The sequence below is a fragment of the Convolutriloba macropyga genome, chromosome 7, assembly GCF_964194025.1.
Source record: "Convolutriloba macropyga chromosome 7, txConMacr16.3, whole genome shotgun sequence".
Taxonomy (NCBI): Eukaryota; Metazoa; Xenacoelomorpha; order Acoela; family Convolutidae; genus Convolutriloba; species Convolutriloba macropyga.
Window position 1 is genome coordinate 56,000,654 of NC_134474.1, and position 27,895 is coordinate 56,028,548.

The window sequence follows — 27,895 nt, forward strand, 5'->3', positions numbered from 1 at the left end:
ATTTTTTCCATTTTTCGATATCTGTGGGGTTTGTATGACAATTTGCCCAAATCTCTGTTATGAACTTCAACCTTCGCAGTTGAGATTTAACAAGAACGTGTTTAATTGTGGGTACAACGTTCTGGAAATACTTTCTAGTTCTGGTAATGTGTCGTTTGTCAGGTCGAGGGAGCATCATTTGACTGCTGATTGGGGTCACGGACCAGTTTGTCGATTTCCCCTGCAGCCGAAATTGTTAGATTTTTTGACTTTGTGCTGTATAGTTTTGAGAGTTTTGCTTCAAAACTACGAAAAGCCCAAATTGACTTGAAATCGAAGACGTCGTTGTCTTTTTAGTTGTATCCCAAATGCTGAATTTTAGTTTTGGAGACTGTGTATTCAATAACTTTGCAGCGACAAAGTCTTCCGTTTTTGTCACGGAAAAAGACAATTGTGCCTACAGGAATACGGCACGGGGGGTTGAATTCATCTTCTCCAACCTGATCCGACAAGTAAGGATTTGATGGGGAAACACGCAACTCATTCTGGCTGTTTTGGGTAGTGCTGACGTAGTCCTGTGTACTTTTTTGGCTGTCCCCCAACGGAGCAGATGTTGTTGCTCGTATGTTTTGGCCCATTTCTCCCCAAGAAATTTTTAGGTTGCTTAATTTAGATCGTTGTCGAAAAGCGACAACAAAGAAATATCTATTCGAACTCGAAATAAACAACGTTGTAAAAGAAAACCATGAGAAATTGGAAAAATCTGATGGCTTTGCCCTTTTCTCTGCTGGTGCTGTTTGTTACAGTTTAAAAACTTATGCTGGTTTATGTATATTTTTTAATTGTGGATGAAACCAAAATTACACCTCTTTTTTCATAAGACCAAACAAGAGGGAGGAGTATGGTTTGATCACACCCGAAAGTCGTCGATGAGATTTACTGTTGACTCCCCCAATTGGGGGGTGGGTTTTAGGGGAATAGGTCAACCGCTAGAATCAATGGGAAAAGGTATTAGAATAGGAACGATCTCATCGGAGAACTGATTTCAGAATATTCGTCTGGCCCCAGTGGTCACAAACAGATTCCACTTGCACTCCACAAATAAAAAACAGGACGCAAAAACAGGGGCGGCAAAAAGTACTAATGTTTAGCTCAAGTTCTGACAATGTTCTACTTTTAGTTGCTTATTATGCTGAACAACCAAACATCGCACGTTAAAAAAAGTCTGAAAATACTAGCAAACTCAAAATAGCAACAGATATAACCTATACTAAATAAATCAATCACGAAATCCCCTCAAACAGATATAAACTCTCCCAATTGATAATGGGTAACAATTGCACACAAAAAGAGTAAAAAGGGGCCACGTCATAATAAAGATCAGCTTACAACTAAAAATGCTAGATACATTCTTATGTCAGCTCCCTCGGAGCTCCAGGGACCGGTTGGATCGGTTATTACTGAGACGTTGAATTGAATGATGCAAACAGGGAGAGCAATTGGGAACTCTCTTTGATAAGAGTAGACACGAAGTAAACAACAAAAAGATATAACTTTAACAAACGTTAATTACGATTAAAACTCAATATCTCTTCCTACAAACACCTAATAACAAAGTCAAAATTTCATCACATTAAACCAGACAAAAAAATATCATCAGAAAACCTTTCAAGGAAAATGTATGGAGAACCAAAAAATAATTTTTACGTGTCTGGAGACAATATGGGACAAGCCCTTGTGTTGTGTGAGACTCGGTACGTATTCCACAAATTAAGTGTAAAATTTCAAATTTTAAAAATACGTTTTTAATTTTGAAAACAATAAAATTCAAAGTCAACGAAATCGTTAGCTATCAAGTGAAGCTATGAAATACGTTTTCTATAAACAGAGAGAAATCTGAGACTTTTCATTATACTGAAGCTGTCATTTTAATACAAAAATCGACAAAAATATCCAAAAATGTCACCTTCAATAAAACTGTGTGACAAAAAAGTGTTGAAGCCATTGAATACATAAGTTTTTAATTCATATTTTATATCTTGAATTGTTCTTATTTTTTAAGTAATCAAAAAACGTTTTCAGTGTTGCAATGTGACAACGAAACCCAAAAACAAGTAAATATCAAGAACTCACAAAAATTTTAAGAATATTCGATGTATCATAGCCACAGAACCATGAATAATAAGAAAGCAAGTAATAAAAGGACTGACTTTTTGTTTCAAGAAAAGAAGTGCATTTCCTGATACTATGCTACAAATTTACAGAAATAACATAAAAAAGATGGCAAAGTTCAAAAATCGACTGATGTCATTTAGAGCAAGTATTTTTAAAAGTCGCAACAATCATGACCTTTAGACTTCAAAAACCAGATAGATGAAATTTCAATTTCACGGGAAGCTAAGTGTAACTTTTATTATTGAGTCTAAGTTTTGAGACTACAAATTAACAGCTAAAACATGCTAATCGGAAATTTCTAATCAACTTTACAAAAATACATTATTGAAACTGTTGAACACATTTGCACCACAGCCTATCTACTGAAAATTGCAAGTAGTGTAAGTGATCAATCGGGTCTCATTTGAAAAAATCAGAAAATCAAGTCTTCAGTATCATTAGCTTTCAACTGAACTAAATGGAAGACGGAAAATTAATGTATACAGTTTTTTTGCAACCGGTAAGAATTTAAATTTAATTTTAATTGGTACTATGTCTGCCTTACAAAAATCTCTGTTGACAAAGAAAAAACATCTACAAAAAATTTAAACTCACATGTTCACTCCATCAAAAAAACTGAAGTGGCACAATAATCACAACCGGATTGCCTTTAAAGATAAAACACAATACAAAATTGGGGGAAATGTAATCAGCATACAAAAAGAGCACTTATCAAACCCAAGTTTTGCATTAACGCCAAAAAAGGTAATTAAGCTTTAAGCAGAAAAAATATTAAATTTTGCATGATGTCTAAAAGTTTGCTATTGTTTTGCACATGATAAATAAACCTCAAGCAAGTATGAAAATCCCTGATATAGACCTACACTGCTTTGGAATTGCATAAGAAAACTTTTTACATTTTCAGCAACCACAAACGTACTTGAGCATAAAGTTTTTCGCCCAATACGTGTGCGGGAACAATGATATCGAAGCAGAAAGTTTTAACGTATTATTCTTCCGCTTAACATTTCGAAAAATTGAAAAATTTATCAATGCTTCCTATCATGAGCCCAATTGACCGATCGAGTAATTCATTTAGGTTTTCGTACAATTTTCTAATTTATTAACTGTTAAAAACTTTCTTGTAGCATTTTTATGCTGTGTTAGCAAACGCTGATCGTCTATGCGAACGCTACATATTGTAACATATGTAAAAAAACGTCAAAAGTTCTTTTTGCAGATTACTGTCATAGAGTCTCCTTGAACGCTGTTCTATTCGTGCTTCTGATGAACAATATGTTGTTAAAAATAGATTTGTACGCCTCTAGGCGCACATACCATTTACGTGCCTGAGTAAAAATTGGTGGGATAGAAGAGCGATAGTCTGACATAAATAATACCCCATTTCTAAAATGTTGGGGCTGTAGGAATTGAGACTATGCAACAACCCAATATTTAAAATTAGAACTCGGGTATACTTGATCACCCAAACACCCAGACCAATAATAACCCAACAAAAGATACTGATTAGGTCAACTGAAACTAGTTTTCAATCACATATCGTTCAGTTATCGGGTTGCATCATTCTTGCAGCAAAATCCATCCCCCTTGTTTAAACACGTCTGTCCTTCGAGGCAAGTTGCACTGGCACAATAGTCAATTTCGGATTTTGGAGCACACCTGTATCCTGATCTCAGAACGATACAAAAGGTGTCGTCACCGCACTTATTTGAGACGCAGAAATTCTTATCAACTTTTGCTTCCTCTTCTTCCTCATCGGCTAAATGCATTCGGAGATTTAGGATCAATAAAGTAAAACAAAATAGAAACAACTTTAACATAGCTATCATAGTTGAAAAATTTGATCAGATGTACTGTATGTCTTTTGGATCTGTCCCTTTCCCTATTATCTTTAGCGGATTCTTTCAATTGACCTTGTAAATCGTTGTCGGTTAAGTCACTTCAGAGAGTTAATAGACAAATAAATTGGGGAATAAAGGTTTGCCACCTGCGCAAAAAGTTTGACAGCGCAAGAGATCTATTATTGAAAGACAAAATTTTACCAGCAGAGCTTTTCATTAAAAACATTTGTCTTCTTAAATTTTTTGACCTCCTCTCACAATATAAAGAGAGCAGTCGAGAAACCAAAAACTCCTCATTCAAGATTTTTGAAAAGTACGAACTGACCAATAACTCCAGAACTGTCCAGTACTTTCCAAAGAATAAGTGCCAATCCAAATGGAGTGACAGATCACTGATTAGAAATTTTTCTAGGAAGTGGAATAATTTGCCAATTGAAATCCGAAAAGAGAAAACTAAAAATAAATTTCAGGAAAAACTAAGCAGCGAAATGGTCAAACTGCATGAACGTGTTCCAATAGAGAGACAAGTACGAGGCTTTAGAAATTTGCTCTACTGAAGTATAAAGAACAAACTATTCATATATTTACGAGGCGATTTTGAAAATGTAAATATTTAACCAAACGTTTTTGTTGTGGTTATAACTTTAAATTTACATTTTTGAAGATTAAAAAAATTATCCTTAGCGAATCAACATAACTTAACGTTTCCAGGGTCTAATTAACACATTTAAGGATATCGGAATTTAGAATCCAAAAGGCTTTCTGTTACATGACAAGAAGCTAAAATGCCAAAATACTCAATGTGCGGTTAGACCCAATGGCATTATACCCAATAATCCCTATTACAAATTAGCACTCGGTTTTACAAGCATGTTATTCTCATAATAAAGTGATAATTTAATCCCATGTTTGGTTGTGATAGTTTCATATCAAGTCCTACGGGCCATTAATAAAAACGAGGAACATTCCCATTTCCCTTAAATATTGATAATTGCTCAAAAGCTCAAAAGATAAAATCGAAAGCGAAACATGACGAGCTGGCAAAATAGAAAAATTAATGCATGCAAATTCATTGGCCTCTTTTATTTGAAAATCCGAACAAGCTGTTGATGGAGTTGAAAATTTTTTGTCCTGTATTTTACTATGAAAAGTATATAATTTGACGTGATAAAAGAAAGAACATTGTTAATTTCCTCTGGTACACATAAGAATAAAATGCAAATGGTAAAAGAGGCAATGTAAAGTTAGGCATATAACATTATGTAAAATTATAAAATCATTAAATTACTTAACTGAAAATTTGACTTTACATTAGTAAAAAATGGCCTAAAATGCGAGCATAAAATGTTCTCACAAATTTATATGTACATCATGAAGATTAAAAACAAAAATTAAAATCCAATGCTCTCAGTGTCATCTTTTATATCCGTTACTTTTGGGTCCTTCAAAAACTCTTTCCAAATGTATGCTTTCAGTTCTTTTTTAAAGGAAGCTTTCGATGTTGTTTTCAGTCTAATATTAGAAGGCAGGCTATTGTAAATTGGAATGGCTTGTGTAATAAATCATAGTACTGCTCAGAGTTAAAATGCAGAATTGGAATAATATGATTCAGCGCTGTTTTACAATGTTACTATGATCCGGAACCTTTTAATTTAGAAGTGAAGAATTATATAAAAGTAAAAAAAACCGCATTCGTACGCTCACTCGTGCTTACGCGGGTAGAGAAATTTCCTTAAAATTTCAAAACTGAACTGAGTTATCCAGAAACTTAGCTCAGTGTACTCAAATAATACAGCAATAAATTTGTCAAAAAGAGCTAAAGTTGTCTACAAAATGGGCTACAACTCGCTGAATTTTCAATAAAGTTCAGTTTTTTTTTCAGCACATTATATACCAACACTGTCCTATTCAATTTCCAGATCTGGAAAACTTGTCTCTTTATGTTTTCCTCAATGTCAAAAAACTGAATCACCATAATCCGAATTTACCCGTTCACATATGACATACTGAACACATGAAAAGTTAAGGAAAGGGTCAGATCCAAACAAAATTTCCTCAAGTTGAAATATCAAATTTAATCAATTTTATTTCAACTGATTTTGAACTGTGAAAGGATAGAAAATGATAATTGAGGGGATAGCAGACGTTGCCTAGTTATCCACAGGTGGTAGACTAAACTAAATACATGCGACATGAACCGTTTTTGTGAACTCAAAAACATCGTGTCGTTACTTCATCGAATGAGCAGTGGATTCAGAAACAACATTTGTTATTGGTGAAACGTGGAAAAAATGTCTATTATGTCTCGCACCCCCAGTGTTTTTATGACCCCTACTTACAAACTTTATGTTATATACGAGGTTGCATGTAGAAAAGTAAACGTTATATATATGCCCTCTAAGCTAGGGGAGGGGGATATGTTATTCGAAGAAGCTATTATTATTATCGTACAAAGTCTCTCAAAAATTAATTACCTTGAAAAAAATTTCAATTCATGATCAAAACGGAAAAAGCACCTGTTCTATTTCAAACCCGGGGATTAGTGGCCATTTAAGTTTTAGGACCCCCAGGAAAACGTGCTGTGCATAATTTGCGATCGGGGCACAAAAACACTGAGGAAGGAGAATAGATCTAGTCATCAACATAGAATCAGGATTTCTTCAACTCTCCCCCGCCCCCGCTTAGTGGGCATATAACTTTTACGACTCAGGCTCATGTTTTACTTTTTGCATAGTAACGGCATATAAAACAACACAATTTGATATTGGGGCATAAAAACACTGCGGGGGAGAGTCAGAATAGAAATAGGGGTGTCACTACCAAAAACTAAGAATCAAAAATAAGAATCACAAAGAATTGATTGACATCAATGAAAGCTTTTAAGTTACAATTGAAAAGTGACCTGATAAAATTGCCGCAAATTTTCTTCATACGGAAATGGACAAAAAACATTTTTATGAGTAAAGACACATAACATAGCTTTATAAAAAACGTAACAGATCGAAGATGAAAGTTGTTTTTGTTCCAAGCCACAACCAGAGGATTCAATTTAGTTCAGCTAAAAGTTTTGTCAATTGTTAAAGCGAATGCACATTTCTAAAAACCAAAATCAGTTTACTGATGAGCCATTCTAATAGTTTAATAGAAACATTTAAAAGAACGTTTTTGTGCGATTCTAGTGGAAGTAAGTTCTGAAAAATTATTTTCAAAATGTCGAGAGGTGGTCGGTCGAGGAACTCTGGGAAATTTTTTTACTCGTGATTTAGAGATCTAGTAATGAAAACCTGCTTGGCATCATCACAATACCCACTGAGCTTGGAGGAACATTGAAATTGCATAATTGCTGTTCCAGATTGAAGCCTAATCGTTTAAAAGTCTTTCTATCTCTAAGAGAGACCATATTATTTCTGAACAAATAGTTTTATTTATTAATTTTCTTTTCTGTAAGATGCCATTTTGTGTCTATTTAGCTATGTTTCATTTATTGTTTTTAAATTTACGAGAAGCATCTTTTGCCACGAAGTGAAAAAAACAATCCGATGAAATGTTTAAAACCAAACTTTAATAGTGATTTAATTTTTCAGCTCAATTCAACAACTGACTGACGTGAATGTTACTTTAAATCGAACATCAACAGCAAAATGAAAAATAAAATTTCAAAAAATTTTAGTTTTCTAAAAAAAAATTCAATACATTTATCAATTTGGTGATAGTCATCTTTCTATTTTCGAAACTTCTTTTGAATTTTGGGATTCGAGTTAGTATTAAGCATAGTATTTTGCTCTGTTGATACCAAAAAATTTTTTGGGCCAAATTTTCTCTGAGAAAACAGGCAATTTGAAGGCATTCATTGTTGTGTTGCAGTTATGGTGATTAGAGATGTCTTTGAAAAAATATATAGATGAAAGGGTTGAAGGTAACCAATTGTTCAAGTTTCCTTTGAGCTTTTGAGTTCTTGAAAATTTTTCTCAAACTAGGAAAAAGTATTACACTTATAGAAAATGATAATTAACAAGAGAGGAAACTTCAATCTTTGTTAAAATTAGCGTGTTCACCAGCTAAATGAGTGTGCCTGTCAAATTTTTGAAAATCATGTTGGCTATTGTCCTTCAATGTTAACTTTCCAGTTACTACCGGTGAATTGCAACGGAAATTCCCCCCCCCCCCTCCCCCCATAAACTCGGTTATATGACTTTTTATATACAAATATGCTATTTTGAAATTTCTGACTTTGTAGTCGCTTGGTTCAAGAATAGTCGCCTCTGCATGCTCATTGGCTGCATTCAAATTTTCTGCAAAGTTGAAAACTTGCAGATATCATTTCTTGACCAGATTTGACATTGTTATTTTCTTATAATTTTTATTTCTAATATTTTTTATTTCTAATAAAAAAATTCATTTAGATTTTAAACAGAATGTCGGAACATGCGGAGGAAAGCGCGCTAACAGTCCTCAATTATATTTTAAAAAAATGAGAGTCGCAGATATATTTCAACTCAAAAACAACCAATTAAATAAGGGTTTGGGCTGTTGTTTTTTTAAATCAAATTGTCCAATGATGCACAGAGCAAACTGGTCTGGCCCTGAAGCCGGAAGTGAACAAAACCGAATGTGGATTCTTGGCGTCTACAAAACGCAATCGCAAACAGATGAACCCTAGTGATGCCGTTTCTAAGGTGAGATTTGAGCGCGTCGCATCCGCACCACCCGCTCCACGAGACACCTCCCGGATGTATGGCGGAGAAATGTATCAAGAAAGTTTTAATACGCTCTTTTGTAGCTTTTGATAGTTTTTTTTTGCAAAATAGTTAATTGTGAACTTCTTAACTAGGGCCTAGTTCTTAAAAGGACTTCAAAAAACATATTATTTGGTGATGTACTAAAATGATCTTACCGAAGGTATCCGGATTAAGACCAAAAACAGACCCCACTCAAGACAAGATAAAATTGGGTCGCGGAAGTCCAACCATTTTCAGTCTGCCTTTCGGTCGGGCCATGACTACATTACTGCTTAAGGTCCCAGACCCAAGCCATCTCTGATCAGACCGACGTGCGATCAAAATCACAGGGTCGGTTTTGACATAATTGTTTTACACGCTTCAATAAGAGCACTACGGGGGGGGGGGGGGGGCAAATTTGTGAGCAATGCATAAAAATAATTGTAAGTAATTCTCACATTACATATTTTTTGCTGTATTAAATCACGCAAACATAAGTGATCAGATTTCAAAATTTTTACTCATGTTTAAACTTTTTCTCGCTGTGTAAAATTGTTAAGTCACTCAAAGTCGCAAAGGTAAGTTTAATTCACAAGTGTAATTAGTAACACATGAAAAAAATACAGGCTGTGATCACTACTGTAGAACGCAGGGAATTGTTATAACCAGATTTTGCGAGCAAGTTAGATAATTTAGGTCAATTTGGACAATTTAATTAGGTGTTTGAAATAAGAGTGTTTTCTTAAAGGGTTATTGTTTCGAAGGCGCCAGAGAGGGGGTTGAGTGATATATCTTGAACAAACAAATTGTTGAATAAAAGCATATTGAGCTGTCGATATATTTCAATTACTTAGCAAAGTTTTATTTTTGCATCAGGCCAAAGTCGAAACAAGTAATTTAAATTTAAAAGAAAACTAGAGAGCGAACATTTGAAAAAAACTCGATACTTTGACCAAATTTGGAATTCCAATTTGAAGTAACTAAAGGTGCGATTTTGAATTTGCAAAATAATTGGCACCTCAAACCTGATACAATTCAACTCTTTTAAGTTATGTTCATCATTGGACTCTGAAAATTTGTGGAGATTTTCCTTTAATGGTTGCCCATGCGTAATAGGGATGCGCGGCCGGTTACACTTTCACGATTTGAGTTAGTTAAATAAATTTTTGTTGATTTAGAATAAATAAAAAGGCAATTTACCAGTTTCTCAAAATACCACCAAGCAGAATTAAACCACCTCCCATGGAGGTTATATTCCGCGGGCGTTTACCTAATTTTAATGTCAGGTACACCCAATGTTATTTTCAGGCTGGTATAACTTTTGGGCCAATCCGGCCACCCAACCCCGAGCGATTAACACCGGAAATGGTATGATTTGAAGGTTTTTGATATTTTAATTTAAAATTTGATAATTTTTGCATGAAATAAATGTGTTAACCAGTCGGACTAGTATGTACTCGTGCAGTACTGTTTTGGGTCATCATGGGAAGGGTTTAAGAAGTTGTGGGAGAAAGTTATCGGCATTTTGAAATTAGAATAGGCAGTTTTCACTTAAATTAGTTAACATTGAAACGTAATTACTAATTTCTCTATAAGTTGAAGTAGGATTGACCTGAAAATTGGGGGATAGACTAATTTGAGTACGAGGAATCGGATTTCAATGTCAGATTTGACCCCACACCAACATGCACGGGACTAGGGCAAGCCGGAGATGCGGGAGTTAAATTTTGAATTTCTCGTGGAGTTTTGTAGCAGCCTTATGATTTTTGGAGGGTTAGTGTAACTTTTTAAATACTTTCTTTTGGTGCTCATTTCAACATCTGGATGCGACAGAAAGCTGTGCTTCGCGACAACCCGATTGCCGAAAACCAGAAATTGTGTTTTATGGGCGGCCGAATGACTTAGAAGTTGTAATAATATAATAACCTGAGAGAGTTAGTGACAAAAAATACCCACCTCGGTCACTTTTTTCAGAATTCGGATTTTTCGGGTTTTAGCCGACACGACTCGTTAAAAATTTTCAAATTGCAATGGACTCGCTGCACCTGATTCGTTGGTCATGAAACTTGCAGGCAGGTTGATGGCGCTCAATTTTTTACTCGAGGTTTTTATCCGAAGACGTTTTGACTACTACTTTTCGAGATATTGCGTTCTGAAATTTGGAGTCATCCGGGAGGTTGACGAACAGTGTGAGCAGTCATTGCTCGTGGTCTAGTGGAAATTCGACCGTAAAATTTTGTAGGTAGGTGCAGCTATGAGAGAACTTCCCATGACAATCATTATATTTATCAACTCGACCTCTCATTTGAGTCGGGTGACCTTTGGATGAGCCCTAGAGGTCAAAATGTTAGCTCGTAAGAATATTAGATTTTTCGACAGTTTTTAACTGGGAATTGCATGAAATAATGAGAAAACTCAGAAAAACAAATGGTCTTAGAATTGGGTTTGAATTAAGTTATTTATCAAATGAATTGTGACAGGGATTGATTGCAGCTAGTTGATTTGATAGCGGAATTAGAGTAATAAAAAATTTTCAGTGCAACGTTCAATGTTTTCTAAGCAAACACTGATTGACATGTCAAGTGCAAATTTGAGTTAAAGCGAAGTGGGTTTGTTTACATAAGAGTCCAAATGTCGTGTACTTAATATAAAGTGAAAGTTGAACAATGGTTGGTAGCAGTTGAATGACGAAGCACAATTTGATATTGATTTGTTTGCATAGCAAACAAATCACTCCTACAGAAAACGACAGATTTCAACTGTAAGTTGCAACGTTTTTTAAAGAGATTAAGATCTGTTTGCTTAAGATAAGAGCGTATGGGTTGAGTATAAGTTGAAGCGACACGCAGAGAGAAGAGATAATGTCAGAGAGATTTGCTTAGACACAGCAGAAGAGTTGGTCACATGAGAGATTTTTGCACAAGCGAGAGGTGAACCACGAATATTGTTATTATTATTTTAAATACTTTTATAAATTGTCTCAAGTTTGTACTTTCCATAGATGTGCAAGTAATTTTCTTACATCTGTTATCCATATTGATATTACGAACCCCATTGTGAGTTAACTTAATTCAAGGCAATCTAATTTGCAACAGCATACAAGAGTGGAAGAGGGGAAATAAAAGAGTAACAAAGAAACGCTTGCTTCACCAATTCAAAACCTTATTTGTTTTATTTGATTTGATCGATCGTGTGGGCGACAGAGTTCTCTCGCTATTGAGCCTAGCAGAAATTCAGAAGACGACAACTAATCGAGCGCAAATTTGCACGAATTTGCATTGTTCGAAATACAGTCAAGTAGACAGTAACTCAGTTTTTGTCTCGTTTGTCTTGCGCATATTCGCATTATAGTCAATTTTTTGTTTCATGGAATCATAGTGTCCAATCGTTAAGAAATCAACGTAGGCATACCTTGAAAACTAAATTTTTGGTTCAATAAATTTACCTGATTTGGTCTTTCATATTTAAACATTCTTGCCATAGCTAATGTTTCCAGTTACATTAAAGCAAAGCGGTTCCTAATATTTGGTTTCCTAACAGTTGGTTTCCACTCCCAGTATATTTCAGGAAAATTAATCAAGAAAAAGCTGAGTTTGAACCGAAATTTTATAAAATTTTAGGTATTGAATTTAATAGAATTTTTCTAAAACTAGCCTTGATGCAGAATTAAACTTCTATCAAATTCTGCCTGCCATTCTTTATCCCTTCCTCTTTTTTATTTGACTAAGACAAATACACCAATTTTCTTCCAACTAAGTTGATTTAAAAATGTGAACAACTTCGTAACAAAAGCGCTCAAAGGCGAATTAACATATCAGTAGGAGAATTAAATTTTGCTGAAATTTATATCTGAACTCAACTTAGTTGCAGTAAGAGCAATTCATTTAGATTTCAATGCGTTCAATGCATTTCATCCAAATAAGCGTGGTCTTGATCCGGCTTGCGCTACAAACTCAATGTCTTAGGCGTTATAATATTGGTTAGTTTTTTGCCATTTCTCTTTTTTTTGCACTGGAACTTATGTCACAAAACGGCGGTCGTATTGATTGTCATCAACTTAGAATTTTTAGTTTTAGCTAATAACTATAAAGGGTGTTGATTCCGACAAAATCTCAATTATTTCTTTTTTGAGGGCAAAAAAATGGGCATTATTCATAATCAAGTTTTTTTCTGTTTTTGAGAAGAATTTATGTTTTGTCATAATAGAAACCAAAAACAGTTTTAATGCAAGCACTGGGTAAAACAATATATTTTTTAAATTTCTCAATGTGCAGTTATTAATTCAAATAACATAATTATATGTAAAATAAATACTTCTGCAACCTAAGGAATTATTTCTCATAGCTTTCAATGATTTTTATAAAAAAATTTAGTCAAAAGTCTTTATTTTGTTCTTATGTTACTCTTTCAATAGATTTTCAAAAATAGAAATTTTTGAAAATTCTTTTTCTAAAAAAATAGGAATTTTAGAGAGCCAGAGAGCCAAAATTTGTAGACATTTTTTTCAAGGGAACATATTCTCGTCAACCGCTCGAAAAAGTTCTGTTCTCTTCTCCTCCAATAAATTGTTTATGACACCTTCCTTACAAATTATATATCGTTCTGTAGCATGTTATTATGTAAAACTTGTCGCAAATTATAGTAAATAGTTAAAAATTTGTTTAAAAAGTTTTAGCGCCTGACAGGTCTGTAAGTTGAGTAATATGTGCACTAAGTTGACGGAAGGGGGTAAAATGTTCATCATTTAAGTAGCAACTTCATCAATAAACAACTCGTTAACAGTTCACCATGGTAAAAATTGCAGTCTCAAAAATTAGTCAGCTGAAAAAACAAGGTTTGAATTGAACTCAATTCTTAATATCCAGTTAGAAAAGAGCTCATCGATCGTGCAATATACAGGACCAGCCTCTCGGGGCTATTCAAGAGTTCCCAAAAGCAGGGGTGCCTTGCGATGCCTTTATTGAAGGACGGGTTGAACCTTACCCTAATGGGTATGGCTGTTCATCTGACGTGAAAAGATCATGCAAGGGCATTCAATTAACAACGATTTTGATAAAGGGTATGATAGCCTTGTTCAATGGTTACTTTCCTCAGATTTCTAAGTAGAGTAAACATTGAATAAAGCTTTTGTGTAAAGGTTTTTCACACGAGCTATAATAGGGTTTTTCTCACGAGCTTGCATATAATGATGTGTTAGCTGTAGAATTTTTACATTTGTCCTTACAATGAACTTTAACAGTCGAGGGACGAACTGGTATGTACTTAATAGAATGGTGGCTTCTCAACCCTCGTCCATAAATTGTCATTTATAAACGTACGAAGATCGTCGGTATATTCGGTTTTCAACGTAAAATAATTGTCCGCATGTTTGATTTCTTAAAATTAGTATGTTTGGTTTCAAATGTAGGAAATCGTTGGTATGTTAGATTTTAAAGGTAAGAAATTGCTAGTATGATCGTATTTAAATGTAAGAAATTGTCGATATGTTTAGTTTAAAAACGTAAGAAAACGTCATGTGTTTGGTTTTAAACGTAAGAGATCTTCGATATATTTGGCTTTTTAGATTTGGTATGTTTCGTTTTGAAAGTACGAAATTGCCGGTATGTTTGGTTTAGAAACGTAAGAAGTTGTTAATACGTTTGATTTAAAAACGTAAAAAAATCGTCATTTTCTTAGAAAAGCTGCGCTAAAATTTGTTGGTGTTTTTAAGGTATTCTTACAAATCTTACAACGGAGAACACGGAGTTCAGTTGAATTTGAAATACGCCTTGATCAAATTGAAACCCACTTTATTAAAATCATTTTCCGCTCTATGCAACTAAAAATAAATTAAAATCTGTTTGTTCCTAGAAAAACTACCTAGAAATTTCTTGGTCTCTTTGACCACTCTGTTCTTCCAATTTGGTCGTTATTCATTCAGGTCTAGGTACAGACTTATGAAAAGACAATGCTCGACCAAAATATACTATGAAAAGACCATACTCGGCACATTTGAACTATTAAAAGATTTCAGCTGGACTTTATGACATTCTGGACTTTAGCTCGACTCAGGGTTTTCGCAAAAGACCGTAGCTGGACCCAAAAACTTATAAAAAAGACTTTGACTTGACTCAAAACTTGTGCTGGACTTAAGCTCGACACAATGTTTGTAGACAAAGTCAAGCTAAAGTCTTTTCACGGTCCATCATTAGTCTTTTCATAAGTGTGTTTTTTGCCAATTAATTTTTCCGTGCAACATAGCATATAACGTAGTCAGCATGTATGCTCCTTCATCTTTTACGACTTAGAAGAACCACAAATCCTTTAAAAATTTGCATTTTTTTGAAAAAAATCATAGCTCATAATTTTGCAAGGGAAAACAAACTGAATAACGCCGAAATTTTGCCATTGTTAAGGAATAATACACTTAGGCTAGCTGGTTTCATTGGATCAAGTAATGTGGTAATATATTCCAGCTACCATAACTCTTTAACTTAAGGTTTGACGAAATTTCTAACATTTTAGGCAGTTTTCCAACTGTTTCTTAAGTTGGAATGCTCTGGTGCAAAGCTATTTGCTCCGGTTCTGCTTCTGTATGTAGAGAAGCAGAAAAAATAGCAATTTCAAATTCTGAGAAAAAACAGACTTATGAATAGACTATTGGTGGACGCAAGAAAAGACTTTAATTCGACTTTGTTGTTTATGAAATGACTAATGGTGGACCCATGAAAAGACTTAAGCTGGACTCTTTTCGTTATGAAAAGACTTATGCTCGACCCATGAAAACATATTAGCTCGACTTTTCCTAGAAAGTTCGACCGTGTAATTATAGTCAATACTGCCCCCTACTAGACTTTCAAAGTCTTTTCATAAGCCAAGGCCTAGGCCTGGGCTGTTTTTGGCTTTCCTTCGTTTCATTTGATTTCAATTTGGAGCTTATACTGTCTTGTTTTTCAGTTCATTCATTTTTACCTTTCGTTCATGTTCCGCGTGTTACCCATCTTCATTTTTCATGCTTTATTTCACTCACTTATTGTTAGAATTGAACGGATCTTGGAAACTTTTCAACAATTTTAAACAATGTAGTGAATAAATTGGAAGTCAAAATAGAAAAATGTTGCAAGCGAAGAGAACACACGAACCTCGCCAATCTTTCGGCCATATTTCATCAATTTTAAAGTTTTTCGAAGCGAGACAGTCGTACAGACATATAAAATTGGACATCAAAGAGGTAAAATTGTAAAATAATGAAAAAGAGTTCAGTATAAACTTTTTTCTAGGCTTTCAGTTTTCTGGGTTTTACAATGAGCACTAGTCTAATCCACAGTCTAGACTATACAATGATTAAATGACCGGGGCCCACAAAGTAATGTTGTACCAAGTACACTCAATAGTTGCGAAACTCTTACAAGTTTGGATCCGGTTTTTGAGTCATAATTGAAACAGATGGTTGAATGCCCTAACAATATACATGTAAATTAGTGGACACAACTATTCCATACGCAGCAGATATCAAAGAAAAAGTGAAACAAACCAAAACAATTTTGCGGCTAATGGATAGCGAAAATGACCCCCTCCCTTTTCCTAACATGCTGGGAAAGGGACAGACATGTTGTGACAAACACCCCACCAATGTAGTGATGGATGCGACCGCTAATGTGCCCAAAACACCCAATACAAGGCTTCGGGAACTGAATCGGCAGTTGAGGACGAAAGTGAATGCGATGCAGTGTATGGGCACAGAGCATAGACGGGACCGTACGTGGGACTACTTTACCAACGGCTGATTTGACAAAGGGCAGATTACAGCTACGCCAATTTGCTCTCCATCATTTCAGCTAATTGTGTTCACCGTAGTCTGAAACAAAAAAAGTTTTTTGCAAAATTTTCTTCCATAGTTGTGATGCACGATAATCTTATGTCATGCAAGAATTTTGAAATATAATCTTCCTATTTATAAGGACCTTTTATATTGTTGAAAGCGTTCTTATTTGAAAGCAAATTTATTTTTTTCACTTGATATTCGTTTCTTATGTTTTCAAAATGTTATCCGACGCATCATTTTTTACCATTTCCCTCTGGCCTTACTGTTTTTGCTTCATATATTTAAAAATTGATAGCCTCATAAATTCCTCAAAAATTGTCTTATTGCGCTGCTGTAGAAAATCTGAAAAAATCAACAATCTGACATATTTTGTTTACTGTAAAAGTTTAAACCCCGGGTTGAAGTTTCTTTGGTTTCATACGAAGATCATATATGATTTCATACTGGATTCCGTAGTATTCCTCAGTACAATCCTACCATAAAACCAAAATATTTAAAGAAGTAAATGGTGCGTGTATGAGATCAAAGATCCTGATGTAATCCTAGTACTGCTAAGAAATCATACAAATCACATTGGACCTAGTATGATTACTAAAAGATAATATGGCCTAGTGTTAAATAAAAGAAAGTTCTATGATGAATGGCCCGGTAAGATAATGTAAGATACTGTAATTGCCTAAAAAGATTCAAAGATGAAGTGAAAAATCAACAAAATCTACAAAATTCAGTCGCACACCTATGCTAACCTATCAATAATTGTTAAAATGTGTTGCTATATTATTACCCGGTGGTAGTAAACATATAAACACTCGATGGAAAAATACTCAAAGAAGCATGTCTGAAAACATCTTTTCTTCATATGGAAAAGAGAGATGTTCCTTATATGGTTCTAATCCCTCCTGGCTGAAATGATTTATGCTCACTTTGAACAGTCGGCACTTCTATACCCTACGTGGCAGACCAAGTAACATACAGATCCAACAGTACAGCCAGCACACCAGGGGGATGTCACGGGGCAGTCTCAATGGGGGGATCCAACTTCATATCCCCCACCCAGATGGTCTCCATGCAGACAATGTCACTGCCTCAGGCCATCACAATCGCAGACATTGACGAACCGGTTGTCAGTTTGGGTGGGGGAGGTGGAACTACTTTTCAAGCATATGACTTTGCAGGTAAGAGTTTGTTCTTGGAAGCATGTAGTCTACGAGCATTTTTCAGAGATGATTATGAATAACTATTACAAAAAGAGCGCGTTCCTTGTTTTAATAAATTTTGGATAATCCTTTTATGGGTACCGGGAAATCATACAAGTTTTATAATGAATAACTCGGGATATGGTTTATTTTCCGTTCGTGTTCTGTGGACAATTTTTCGGGTTACATTATGAAGCGATTACAATTGTCACGTGGAAGCTGTCCGTGGTGCCTGTGCCGAGATATCAGCACGTGTAAACAACAAATTTTGTAAGAAATCCGCTGAACGTTTAGAAATTTACGGAAATGTACTAAAAGTACGAGGAAAAGACGAAATTATTTAAGATTAGCGTTGAAAGTGTTGAAATTGTCTATAAGAAATGCGCTGACAGCCGTTAAAAATATTTTTCAGCGAAAAGCAATTATACACTTATTGCATTGACAAGCGATGAAAATGTATAAGAAACGCGTTGAAAATTACGCACATTAAACGGACAGTTATGAAGAACTTTTCCACTGAGATTTCTATAATAATAATAATAATAATAATAATAATAATAATAATAATAATAATAATAATAAATTGTTCTCAAGTATGTATAAACAAACAACATTGTTCAATGAGGTTTACATATACATACTCAAAAGGCCATCAAAAGGCAAAAAAGCCTAGTCGTGTGATGCCTTTGGGAAACAGTTTGTTAACAAATAGGGGTGGGGGTAGGGTGTTGATATTGGTTTGTTTTTAAAGTTTAAATAGATTGAGTGACAGCAAGTAAACGTGAGGAAACAGTTGAGTTTTTGCAAAAGGGTAAAAAAAAATTATTGTTTTAAACAATTGCTCAAAAAAAACTAATAAAAAATTTCTATGATATCATTTCCTTGTATAAAATTTTCAAGAAAAGTATGGTGGTGTGTATTAATCCCAGATTTGTAGCAACTCTTTATAAAGTGAACATATTTTGAGTCGAAATTAAGTATATAATTTAGCAATTTCTTTATTCGTATTCCAATTTTCTTTGGGTTGATACCAGTAAATTGATTGCTAGGTTTTAGTTTCTTCCTCGTTGTTCTTTTCTCATCTAGCCTCACAAGCTCTGAATCCTCAATAAACCTGTTGAAAACTTAATTTTTATGTTCCCGCCTAATTGTTTTGGTTAAAAATTTTAAAAGCTCATGAACATTCAGCTCTTTCACCAGGAAGATTCCATAATTTTCCCGTTTGTTCGCTGTTGATTGATGACTTTTCTTCCTGAAAATAATTCGCGTAATTTGTTTAATTTTCACTTCGATAAACTTCAGGCTTGTCTTGTTTGCAGTTCCGTAAATAAGCACTCCATGTTGTATAACCGGTTGAACAAAAGACTTATATACTAAAACTAATTGTTTAATACTCAATATAAACCCCAGTTTGTAGAACAATCCCGTAAATTTGGTCAATTTTGTAGCGACGCTATTTATGTGTTTTTGAAATCCAATTTGTTGTCCAGCAAAACGCCTAGATACTTTACATCGTTGCTCTTTTTAAGGGTTGCATTGTTCAGTCTTAGAACATACATCATAGTTTTAAAACCTAAGTTTAGATTAATCGTTTTTTCAACATTGAGCGTCAGTTTGTTATCGCTTAAATAGAGGCCGATGTTTTCGAATATCACTTTGAAAAAGAACTTCATTTGCATTTTTTGGCTGCAGAGCAGTATCGTTGGCATAGAGCGTTGTCAATATCACTTTGAAAAAGAACTTCATTTGCATTTTTTTTTGCTGCAGTGCAGTATCGTCGGCATAGAGCGTTATTGTAGAGCAGTTGCATTGTTGTTTGATGTCATTGACGTATATTATGAAAAGTAGTGGTCCTAAAACTGAACCTTGCGGCACGCCAAACGTAACAGTTCTCGGACTCGTTCTTGCAGCACCATATCTAAGAATTTGTTTTCTGTCAGATAAGTAAGATTTCATAATTTCAAGCATGTCTCAAACCTATGTTAGCAATTTTTCTAAGTAAAAAGTTATGATCAACCGTGTTAAATGCCTTTTTCAAATCTAGAAACAAACCTATCGAGCACTTTGGCTGGTTTTCTAAAGTGTCCCTAGCGTTTTCAACAAAATGCGCTAACATATCAATTGTTCCTCTTTGTCGTCGGAAACAATATTGATTTGCATCCGGGAGATCAAAAACTTCCAAAAAATTAGATATTTTGTTGCACAGAAATTCGACTTTTGCAACAGTTGGAAGTAGAGAAACTGGTCTGAAGTTTGATGGTTCCTGGACATCACCACTTTTATGAACTGCTATTATGATAGCTTCTTTCAGGCAAGGTGGAAAACTTCTTTCATCGATACATTTGTTGATTAATTTTGTTAGTATTGGCACAATTACCCATTCGAGTTTCTTCAAAAAAAAATTTTTCAATTCAAAGCAATCTGTGCTATATTTGATTTGCAATTTAATTATTATTTCCCCTACTTCCAGCGAAGTGGCCCTGGTTAGTCGCATTGATTGTACACTAATACTACTGCTTTTAGAAATATTCTCACTTTTAGACTCAAAATTTGATGCTAAGGTTTTACCAACTGTAGAGAAATAGCCTATGAATTTATCAGCTGTCTCTTTATTGAGCCTATCTTGCGATGCAACTTTGCCTTTTAATCTGCTAATGTAGTCAAAAAAAGATTTAGAGTTTTTCTGACCATCTGCCTTCATTAACCGCTGATAATACATTTCCTTTTTTCTTCTGATCATTTATTGCAGCTTGTTACGTAGTGCATTGACTTTGAGTTGATCGTTTTTGTCTTTTCTTCTCATAAAATTTTGGTATTGTTGTCGTTTCTTGGTAGCTAGATGTTTTATTTCGTTGTCAATCCACAATTTTTTTATTTTTTGCACCTTTTGTAGGGACAAATTTTCCAACACATTTGTTGAAGAGAAACTAAAACTTTTTCATGGCTTCTTCAGAACTTAATTGATCAAGTGTTGGTTCAAACTTCTGTAATTCATGTTTCATATAAAACTGAAGATTAACAATTACGTTTGGGTCATTAAATTTTGTCCACATTTTAATCATACGATCGTCATCATTTTCTTTTTCTGAATGATTCAATTTGTGTCCCGAGAATCCAAAAAGGAGCGTATAATGATCTGTTAGCGTCGTTTGTGACACTTTCAGATCAATTTTTACGTTGGAATACACGGCATCAATACAAGAATTACTAGTCTTTGTTTCTCTAGTGCAGTTCGCATTTTCTGCATAATGCAGATCAAAAGACAGCAAGGCTTCTTGCAATGTTTTCAACTTTGAAGAAACGGTGTGATGATTTATATTGAAATCACCTCATATAACTGACATATAGTCTTCCGGAATAACAGCTTTCTCAAAATGGTTTCCTAAGCTTGTGCTTAGTTTTTTGTTGGACGTGTTTGGTAAATCAGCGACTGTCAGCGCATTTCTTACATATTTTTAAGCAAAAAAACCTCAACCCGGTTGTCAGAAAATATGTGCATTTAAAATTGGCCAGATTATTATTGAAATGGGATCCATTTCGTACCCTATGTATAATGATTTTTAGATTTGCTTATTCTCTCTATGAACTTTTAAACCATTTTAATCGGTAGGTCACATCTTTTCATTAATTAGAATTGAATGATGAGGTCTCCCAACCTTTTTTATAGCACAATTTGACCTTTAATGAAATCTGCCATACACGCTGTGCTAGCTCTAACACAGATAACCGCATTTGTTATATTGAAAAGATGGTTTTGTAAAAAAAAGTTGATGCTTGCTGACGTTAGGTCCGACCTTCAAACCAGTGAGATCTCATCCCCCCGGAAGTACGATTCCCTACAGGGCAGACGTTGAACCCCCTCCTGTCTACACCCGACCACCCCCTTCAGACCCACATGTCATCACAGACCAGATTGAGACACTCAATGTTGAGGTTAGATGCAAAACAAAACTAGTTTTTATCATCATCGAGAAGTTATCAAATTTTGAGCTGTTGAATAGCATCGAGACCGTAATCAACGCCGTGTGGCACACTATTGCTCAATTCTTGTAGTCCGGCCGCCAGTTTTGCTACTTTGCTGATAAGACTGCTAGTCTATGCCAATCTTTTAGCGCCACTGTTTATACAGCTAGCGTGGCGAGTGACGATAATAAGGGGGCATAAATTTATAGTCCAATCACAAAAGTTTAGGGCCCACTGTGTGGCAGCTGAACTTACTAACTCAATTACCAAATTGAATAGCGCTTCAAGGCCATTTCAAGCCTCAAAGCTAGAATAGCATGACAAGCAAAATTTAATGCTACATTCTATCGATGCCATACAGATTTGTTCACTTTGTTCAACATTTATATTTAGCAACTATTATTAGTACACAATCGTCATACATGAAGTAAAACTCAAACTCGAACTACCTCAACCACCAGCAAAACAATACTACGACTTAACAGTATTGCATCAGATTCTTTGCGATTGGATTGCGAATCAACCTGTTATTGATACAGAACATTCGACAAAACTTCTACATGGTTAACAAATTTCCCATGACATCAAATTTACACTGAAAAGTGACATCATGGAAAACGTTCACATTCTGTCGACATTATTATCTACAACCAATCAACAGTTGAATTGACATGTAAATCCACGTGACTAGCAGCATAAAAGGAGCTGGAAAAACTACCAAAAATCAGTTGAAACTCGTTAATTTGCTTATATTAAACTGACATACAGTGCGTATTGAAGCACACTTTCTTGAGCGGTAAATTAGTTCTTATCGTGTCTTGTTTCTGTAGATCATATTAGTGATTGTACAGTTTTAACTTAACTTTGACTTGTGAAAAGAGAATTAACTTTGATATTCTCTAAACTTTCTTTCTGAGGAACAAAGTTCCTAAGTAAGAGAAACTTTGTGCAAAGAACATAGTCAGTTGCTCTTACTGGTTGTAACGAAGCCTATCATTGTTTCAATATTGGTGTTATTGAAGCCAATGGAGGACTAGAAATATGTTACCAAAGCGAATAATTGGAAATTCAGATAACAATTTTCTTTGCGTTCGCGCTTTTTTGTTACTTGACTAACCAAGTTCATTATTGTTCCAAATAGTCATTAGGTCTTTTACTAAGGACTGTACTTCGAGATAATTTGAAATTTCGATTTATAAATTGAGTTATTAAAAAAAACTCAACAAATGTTTGATTGGTTCAATTTGAAATTTTTTGTTATTCTGATAGAAACAAGTTAGTTAAACAGCAAAGTTGAGCAATCAGTTATCAGGAGTAATTGAGCAACAAGTAATGAAACGGCATTTTACAGTATAATGGATAATACAGTTCACAAAAGTTAACTGCAAAAATACAAAATCCGGACAGATTTGAAACCGCTGAAACGAACTGGGCGGTGTAAAGTTTTCCTTGACTTTGATAGGAGAGCAGCCGTTACATTTGGTCCGCCGACGCGGACAGTGGAAGGCAAACTGCTGTCCAATCTGATGAAGAGAGTGCCGAAGGCACCCCCAGGAGAATCAAACAAATCAACAGCAACAGGCCAGTGAGGCGAACAGAAGAGTGCATTTCAATAAAGAAATTGAAAAGCGAACCCTGCTCAAAGGAAACCAACAAAGCAAAAGTGAACAGCAACCAGGCAAATCAAGCACAACCAGCAGGGGGGAGTTTCAATCAACAGCTCACAGGTACGATAAGAAGCTTCAAGAGTTAGTGGAAGAAGTTAACACTAAAAGAAGGCTTGGCTACAAAATAATTGAAGATTCAGATCGACCCAACAAGCTAAAGGTCCTCTATCAACAGACTGTCCAACTCCTAGAGGGAGAAATACCCAAGCAATTGCAGCGGCGAAACAAGCTTGTGCCCTACCAAGCAAATTTCGTTGAAGAACATCTGAAAGAAGCAAGGAAGTGCAAAGCAAGTTTGGACTATCATTGGCTTGCATATATAAGCAAAGGCACGCAACCAGAAATGAATGCAGAGCAAAGCAACGCAACCCACGCAGTGAACGACAGCGAGAGCAACAACAACTACCCAACGGACAATCCAGTTGCTCAAACAGTGCAAAATGGAGCAACAGCAAGTGGCCCAGATACGGAGAATGTTTCGGAAACATCTTCAGCAAAGCAAAGGCGAGAGGAAAGGATGAAGAAATTCGATATCGAGTTCAAAACCAAGATGCGACTGGAACAAGCACGGTTCGAGTGGAGGAAACTAGAGCTGGAAATGCAAATAAATGAACTGGAAACCAAGCATCAACTGCTGGAGGAAGAGCACGAGCTAGAGCGTAAAGTGAAAAGAACAGCATTAGAGAACGATGATCCTCGTTCCCAATCAACTAGTGTTCGATACAAATCACCCTTCAAATGGACCCCAAAGAAGAGAGATGTTTCTGACTGGGCCACCAGAATGGACAACCTTCTAACACCAGATCGATCAACAGCTCGCTTCGAAGTAACCCCTGAAGTGAACAGGCAAAGTCACTTCTCACGATATCGCATTTCACGAGGCCGATCCTCAAGTGTTGAAGACCGGGACGTTTCCCCCAGAGCTGGTCTGCTACGATACAACAGTGGGTAGGCGGGTAGCAGTAGCCTACCAAAGCTCAATTTAAACAACTTTGATGGGAACCCCCTCGAGTGGCCGGAGTGGTCTAGTATGTTCATTGCTACAGTGGATCAACGACCGATACCAGACTCAGAGAAGATGAGCCATCTGAAGACTCTACTGACAGGCAAGGCAAGGTCAGAAATCTCTGGATGGGCTATTCTGGACAGTTCTATGTTGCTGCATGAAGCATTCTGGAGAAGAAGTTTGGAAGGCCTCATCTGATCATTGATGCACAGCTGCAGAGTCTTCGCAAAGCAGGTCAGGTGAAACCTCAAGACTCAACAGGTCTGATCAGTTTCTCGGTTATTGTTTCAAATTTTGTGAATTTGCTCAAAGAGTACAAGCAGATTGATGATCTGCAATCGAGCTCGACACTGTATATGGCAGTAGATAAACTACCTCAAGTTCTCAAAGAGAAGTTGTGGTTCTATGTTGATGATAAGGATGAAGATTGGCCTGATCTGAGTATGTTTGAAAAGTGGCTATCTAGGATAGCATTCGTGCACGAAGGGTTTTCAGCTTTGAGGGGAGAGCGAAGAGAGGAAGACCGATGAAGCACGAATAGAGACAAACGGTTCTCGAAAACATCATACATCAGTGCAAGTTCGAACGTGAAAGAAACGAAGCAAACGCAAAGTGATCACTGTCCGCTAGCTGATGGCACTCATAAAATATGGAACTATCCATTATTCAGGAACATGAGTGTGAATGATCGGTACGCAGCAGTGAAGAAGCAACGCTTATGTTACGGATGTCTAGGCAAAGGACATGCAATCAAAGATTGTAAAGTCAATGCGTGCGGCATCAATGGATGCCTCAAGAAGCACAACCGATTGCTACACTCATAAAACCAAATGGACGAGGGCAATCACGCAGTCAACGTAAGCGCAGCATCAATCAACCAGAGTAGCGAAGTTAATAGCTTTCTTCAGATAGTTCCTGTCTCAATACAGAGCGGTGGCAACAAGCTGAACATATATGCTTTCCTCGATAGTGGATCAACGGTTTCATTCATCGATCAATGTGTGCAAGAGAAGTTACGAGCCCAAGGCACCGATGTGACGCTCAACATAACTGCCTTACACAGAACAAAGGATCTGAAGACAGAAAGGGTTCCTCTCAAAATGAAGGGACTACATTCAAAGGTGCATTCAATTGAGGCGTTTGCACACCGGTCAATCTCCTTGGGAAACACAAACTACAACTACAACAAGCTGAGGCAAAGCTTCAACCACTTGAGTGTTCTAACCAACAAAAGCTTCAACTTGATGGAAGTTGGCATCATCCTTGGTCAAGATGCTTATGAGCTACAACGCCCATTGGACTACAAGATAGGAACACAAAGTGAACCTTTCGCCGTTCTAACAGAGCTGGGATGGGTAGTCAATGGACCCATGACGGGCAAGGGAAGACAAAATGTTTGTCATTTCGCCTTCACTGAAGATGTGAAAGTGGCTGAGAATATCCAAACCTGGTGGGACATAGAAATTTAAGCTTCCAAAATCAACGTCGTCAGTCAGTCAAAGAAGGAACTGCAGGCAAAGATGATGCTAGAGAGTACGACGAAGTTCACAGGCGAGCAGTACGAAGTGGGAATACTCTGGAGTGAACCAGAGCCAAACCTACCGAACAACTACAGCTCAGCCCTGGGTCAGTTTTACTCACTGGAGCGAAGATTCCAAAGGGACCCAAATCTGAAGAGTTTGTATCAACAGTCAATAGATACAGTTGTAGAAAAAGGATTCGTAAAGATATTGGACGAGTCCGAAGTGAAAGGCACCTTCGGGAAGGAATGGTATTTGCCACACCATCCAGTGCTAAACCCGAACAAGCCTGGCAAAGTAAGACGTGTTTGCAATGCTGCCTCAAAGTACAAAGAAGTATGCCTAAATGATAAGCTACTAGCAGGACTTGATCTGCTACATGGGTTGATTGGAACAATATTCAGATTCCGTGAAGGACCAATAATCCTGACAGCTGACATCGAATCGATGTTTCTACAAGTGCAAGTTCACGAATAGGATAGAAGTTGCTTTAGGTTCTTATGGCGTCCAAGAACAAATGAACCTGTTCAGATATACAAATAGCAGATTCATGTATTTTGAGCTAAAATTTCTCCAACATGTGCAAACTATGCTCTCAAGCAAGTGGGACTGGACAACGAAAGAGAGTATCCGATTGCAGCATAGGCTATACAAAACAACTTCTACATGGACGATTTCATCAAATCAGTAGAAACCCCCTGAAGAAGCAATTGAAGTCTTCAATCAACCACAACCTCTTCTCTCACGACATGGATTTGAATTGAAGAAGTGATAAGCCACAATGATGCAGTTACAGAAGCAATCCCAGACGACTTGAAGTCAATCAGCAACACGAAACAAGTCGAAGTGGAACACAATACGGAGGGATCCTCAGTTCTAGGACTACAATGGACCGTTAGTGATGACAGTCTTCAAGTATGCAGAGGTACAAACAAGGAAGTTGAAGCACCTATAACCCAGAGGAAGATTTTGTTTTTGGTATCTTCAGTATTCGACCCGATAGGATTGTTTGCTCCGTTCAGTGTTCACATGAGAAGACTTCAGAAAAGTATTTGGACAAAGAATGGGCAACATTGGGACACCAAAGTAGAACCTGGTGACGAAGCAGAATCCCTGGTGGAAAGAACAACTTCCAATAGTGGCTGAAACAAGCATCGATAGAAGGTGCTTCAACAGAGAGAGAGAGAGAGAGAGAGAGAGAGAGAGAGGGATAAAATCGATCTTGTGTTTGCTGACGCATCTGAAGACACGATTTGTGCAGTGGCCTATCAACGTTCACAACCAAAAGAATACTGAGTTGACTTAACATTTGTCATTGGAAAATGCAGAGTGGCACCGATGAGGCATCTTTCAATACCCCTACTGGAATTGCAAGCGGTAGTCATGGCAGTGAGGTTGAAGGAACAAATAGTCAAGGAACATGAAGTTTTTGTGGCCAATCGAGTGGCTGAGATACCAGATACAACCGATTTTTCACAGTGGAAACATGCGAGAGGTATCAACAACAAAGCGGACATTGGCACCAGAGCAATCAACATTGAAGAACTCAAGAGAAGTGAGTGGCTCGCTGGGCTGGCCTGGTTGAAACGACCAGAAAGTGAGCGGCCGGAGCAAGTGAACCTAACCTTTGCATTAGATGAAGAGAATATACCCTCATCAGTCTTCATGATACAGGCTGAAGAGGAGAAGGCTGTTATTCAGTGGGAACGATTCAGTAACAGACTAGTGGACACATTGGCATACGTACAGCGAGCATTGAGCAAACACAAACCAGCAACACTCGTAGTCAGCCTTGAAGAAAGAGAAAAAGCAAAAGCAACAATCTTCAAGTTACTACAGCAAAAACAGTTCGGCGAAGAGATAAAATCTCTTAAAGCTGAAAAGGAAATTCCAAAGGGCAGCAAATTTCTACAATTCTCCCCTTTCCTAGATGAAGAAGGACTTATTCCAGCCAAAGGTCAATTGGACTTCAATGCAAAGCATCCAATTTTGCTACATTGGAAACATCATGCGGTTGAATTATTCT

At 36.3% G+C, this 27,895-nt stretch overlaps 1 protein-coding gene across 3 annotated transcripts in view; it reads left to right on the forward strand.

Annotated features, from left to right (window-relative positions):
* The window catches only part of LOC142342387 (uncharacterized), a 77,532-nt gene that overhangs the window by 36,082 nt on the left and 13,555 nt on the right, over nucleotides 1–27,895 (forward strand). For 2 of the 3 annotated variants that reach the window (XM_075393703.1, XM_075393702.1), the window contains exons 3-7: nucleotides 8,562–8,749; nucleotides 13,613–13,736; nucleotides 16,175–16,450; nucleotides 17,450–17,692; nucleotides 21,501–21,646. In XM_075393703.1, coding sequence (XP_075249818.1) covers nucleotides 8,562–8,749; nucleotides 13,613–13,736; nucleotides 16,175–16,450; nucleotides 17,450–17,692; nucleotides 21,501–21,646 — 977 coding nt within the window. The remainder of the gene's footprint in view (nucleotides 1–8,561; nucleotides 8,750–13,612; nucleotides 13,737–16,174; nucleotides 16,451–17,449; nucleotides 17,693–21,500; nucleotides 21,647–27,895) is intronic. The other variant, XM_075393704.1, reaches the window with a different exon arrangement.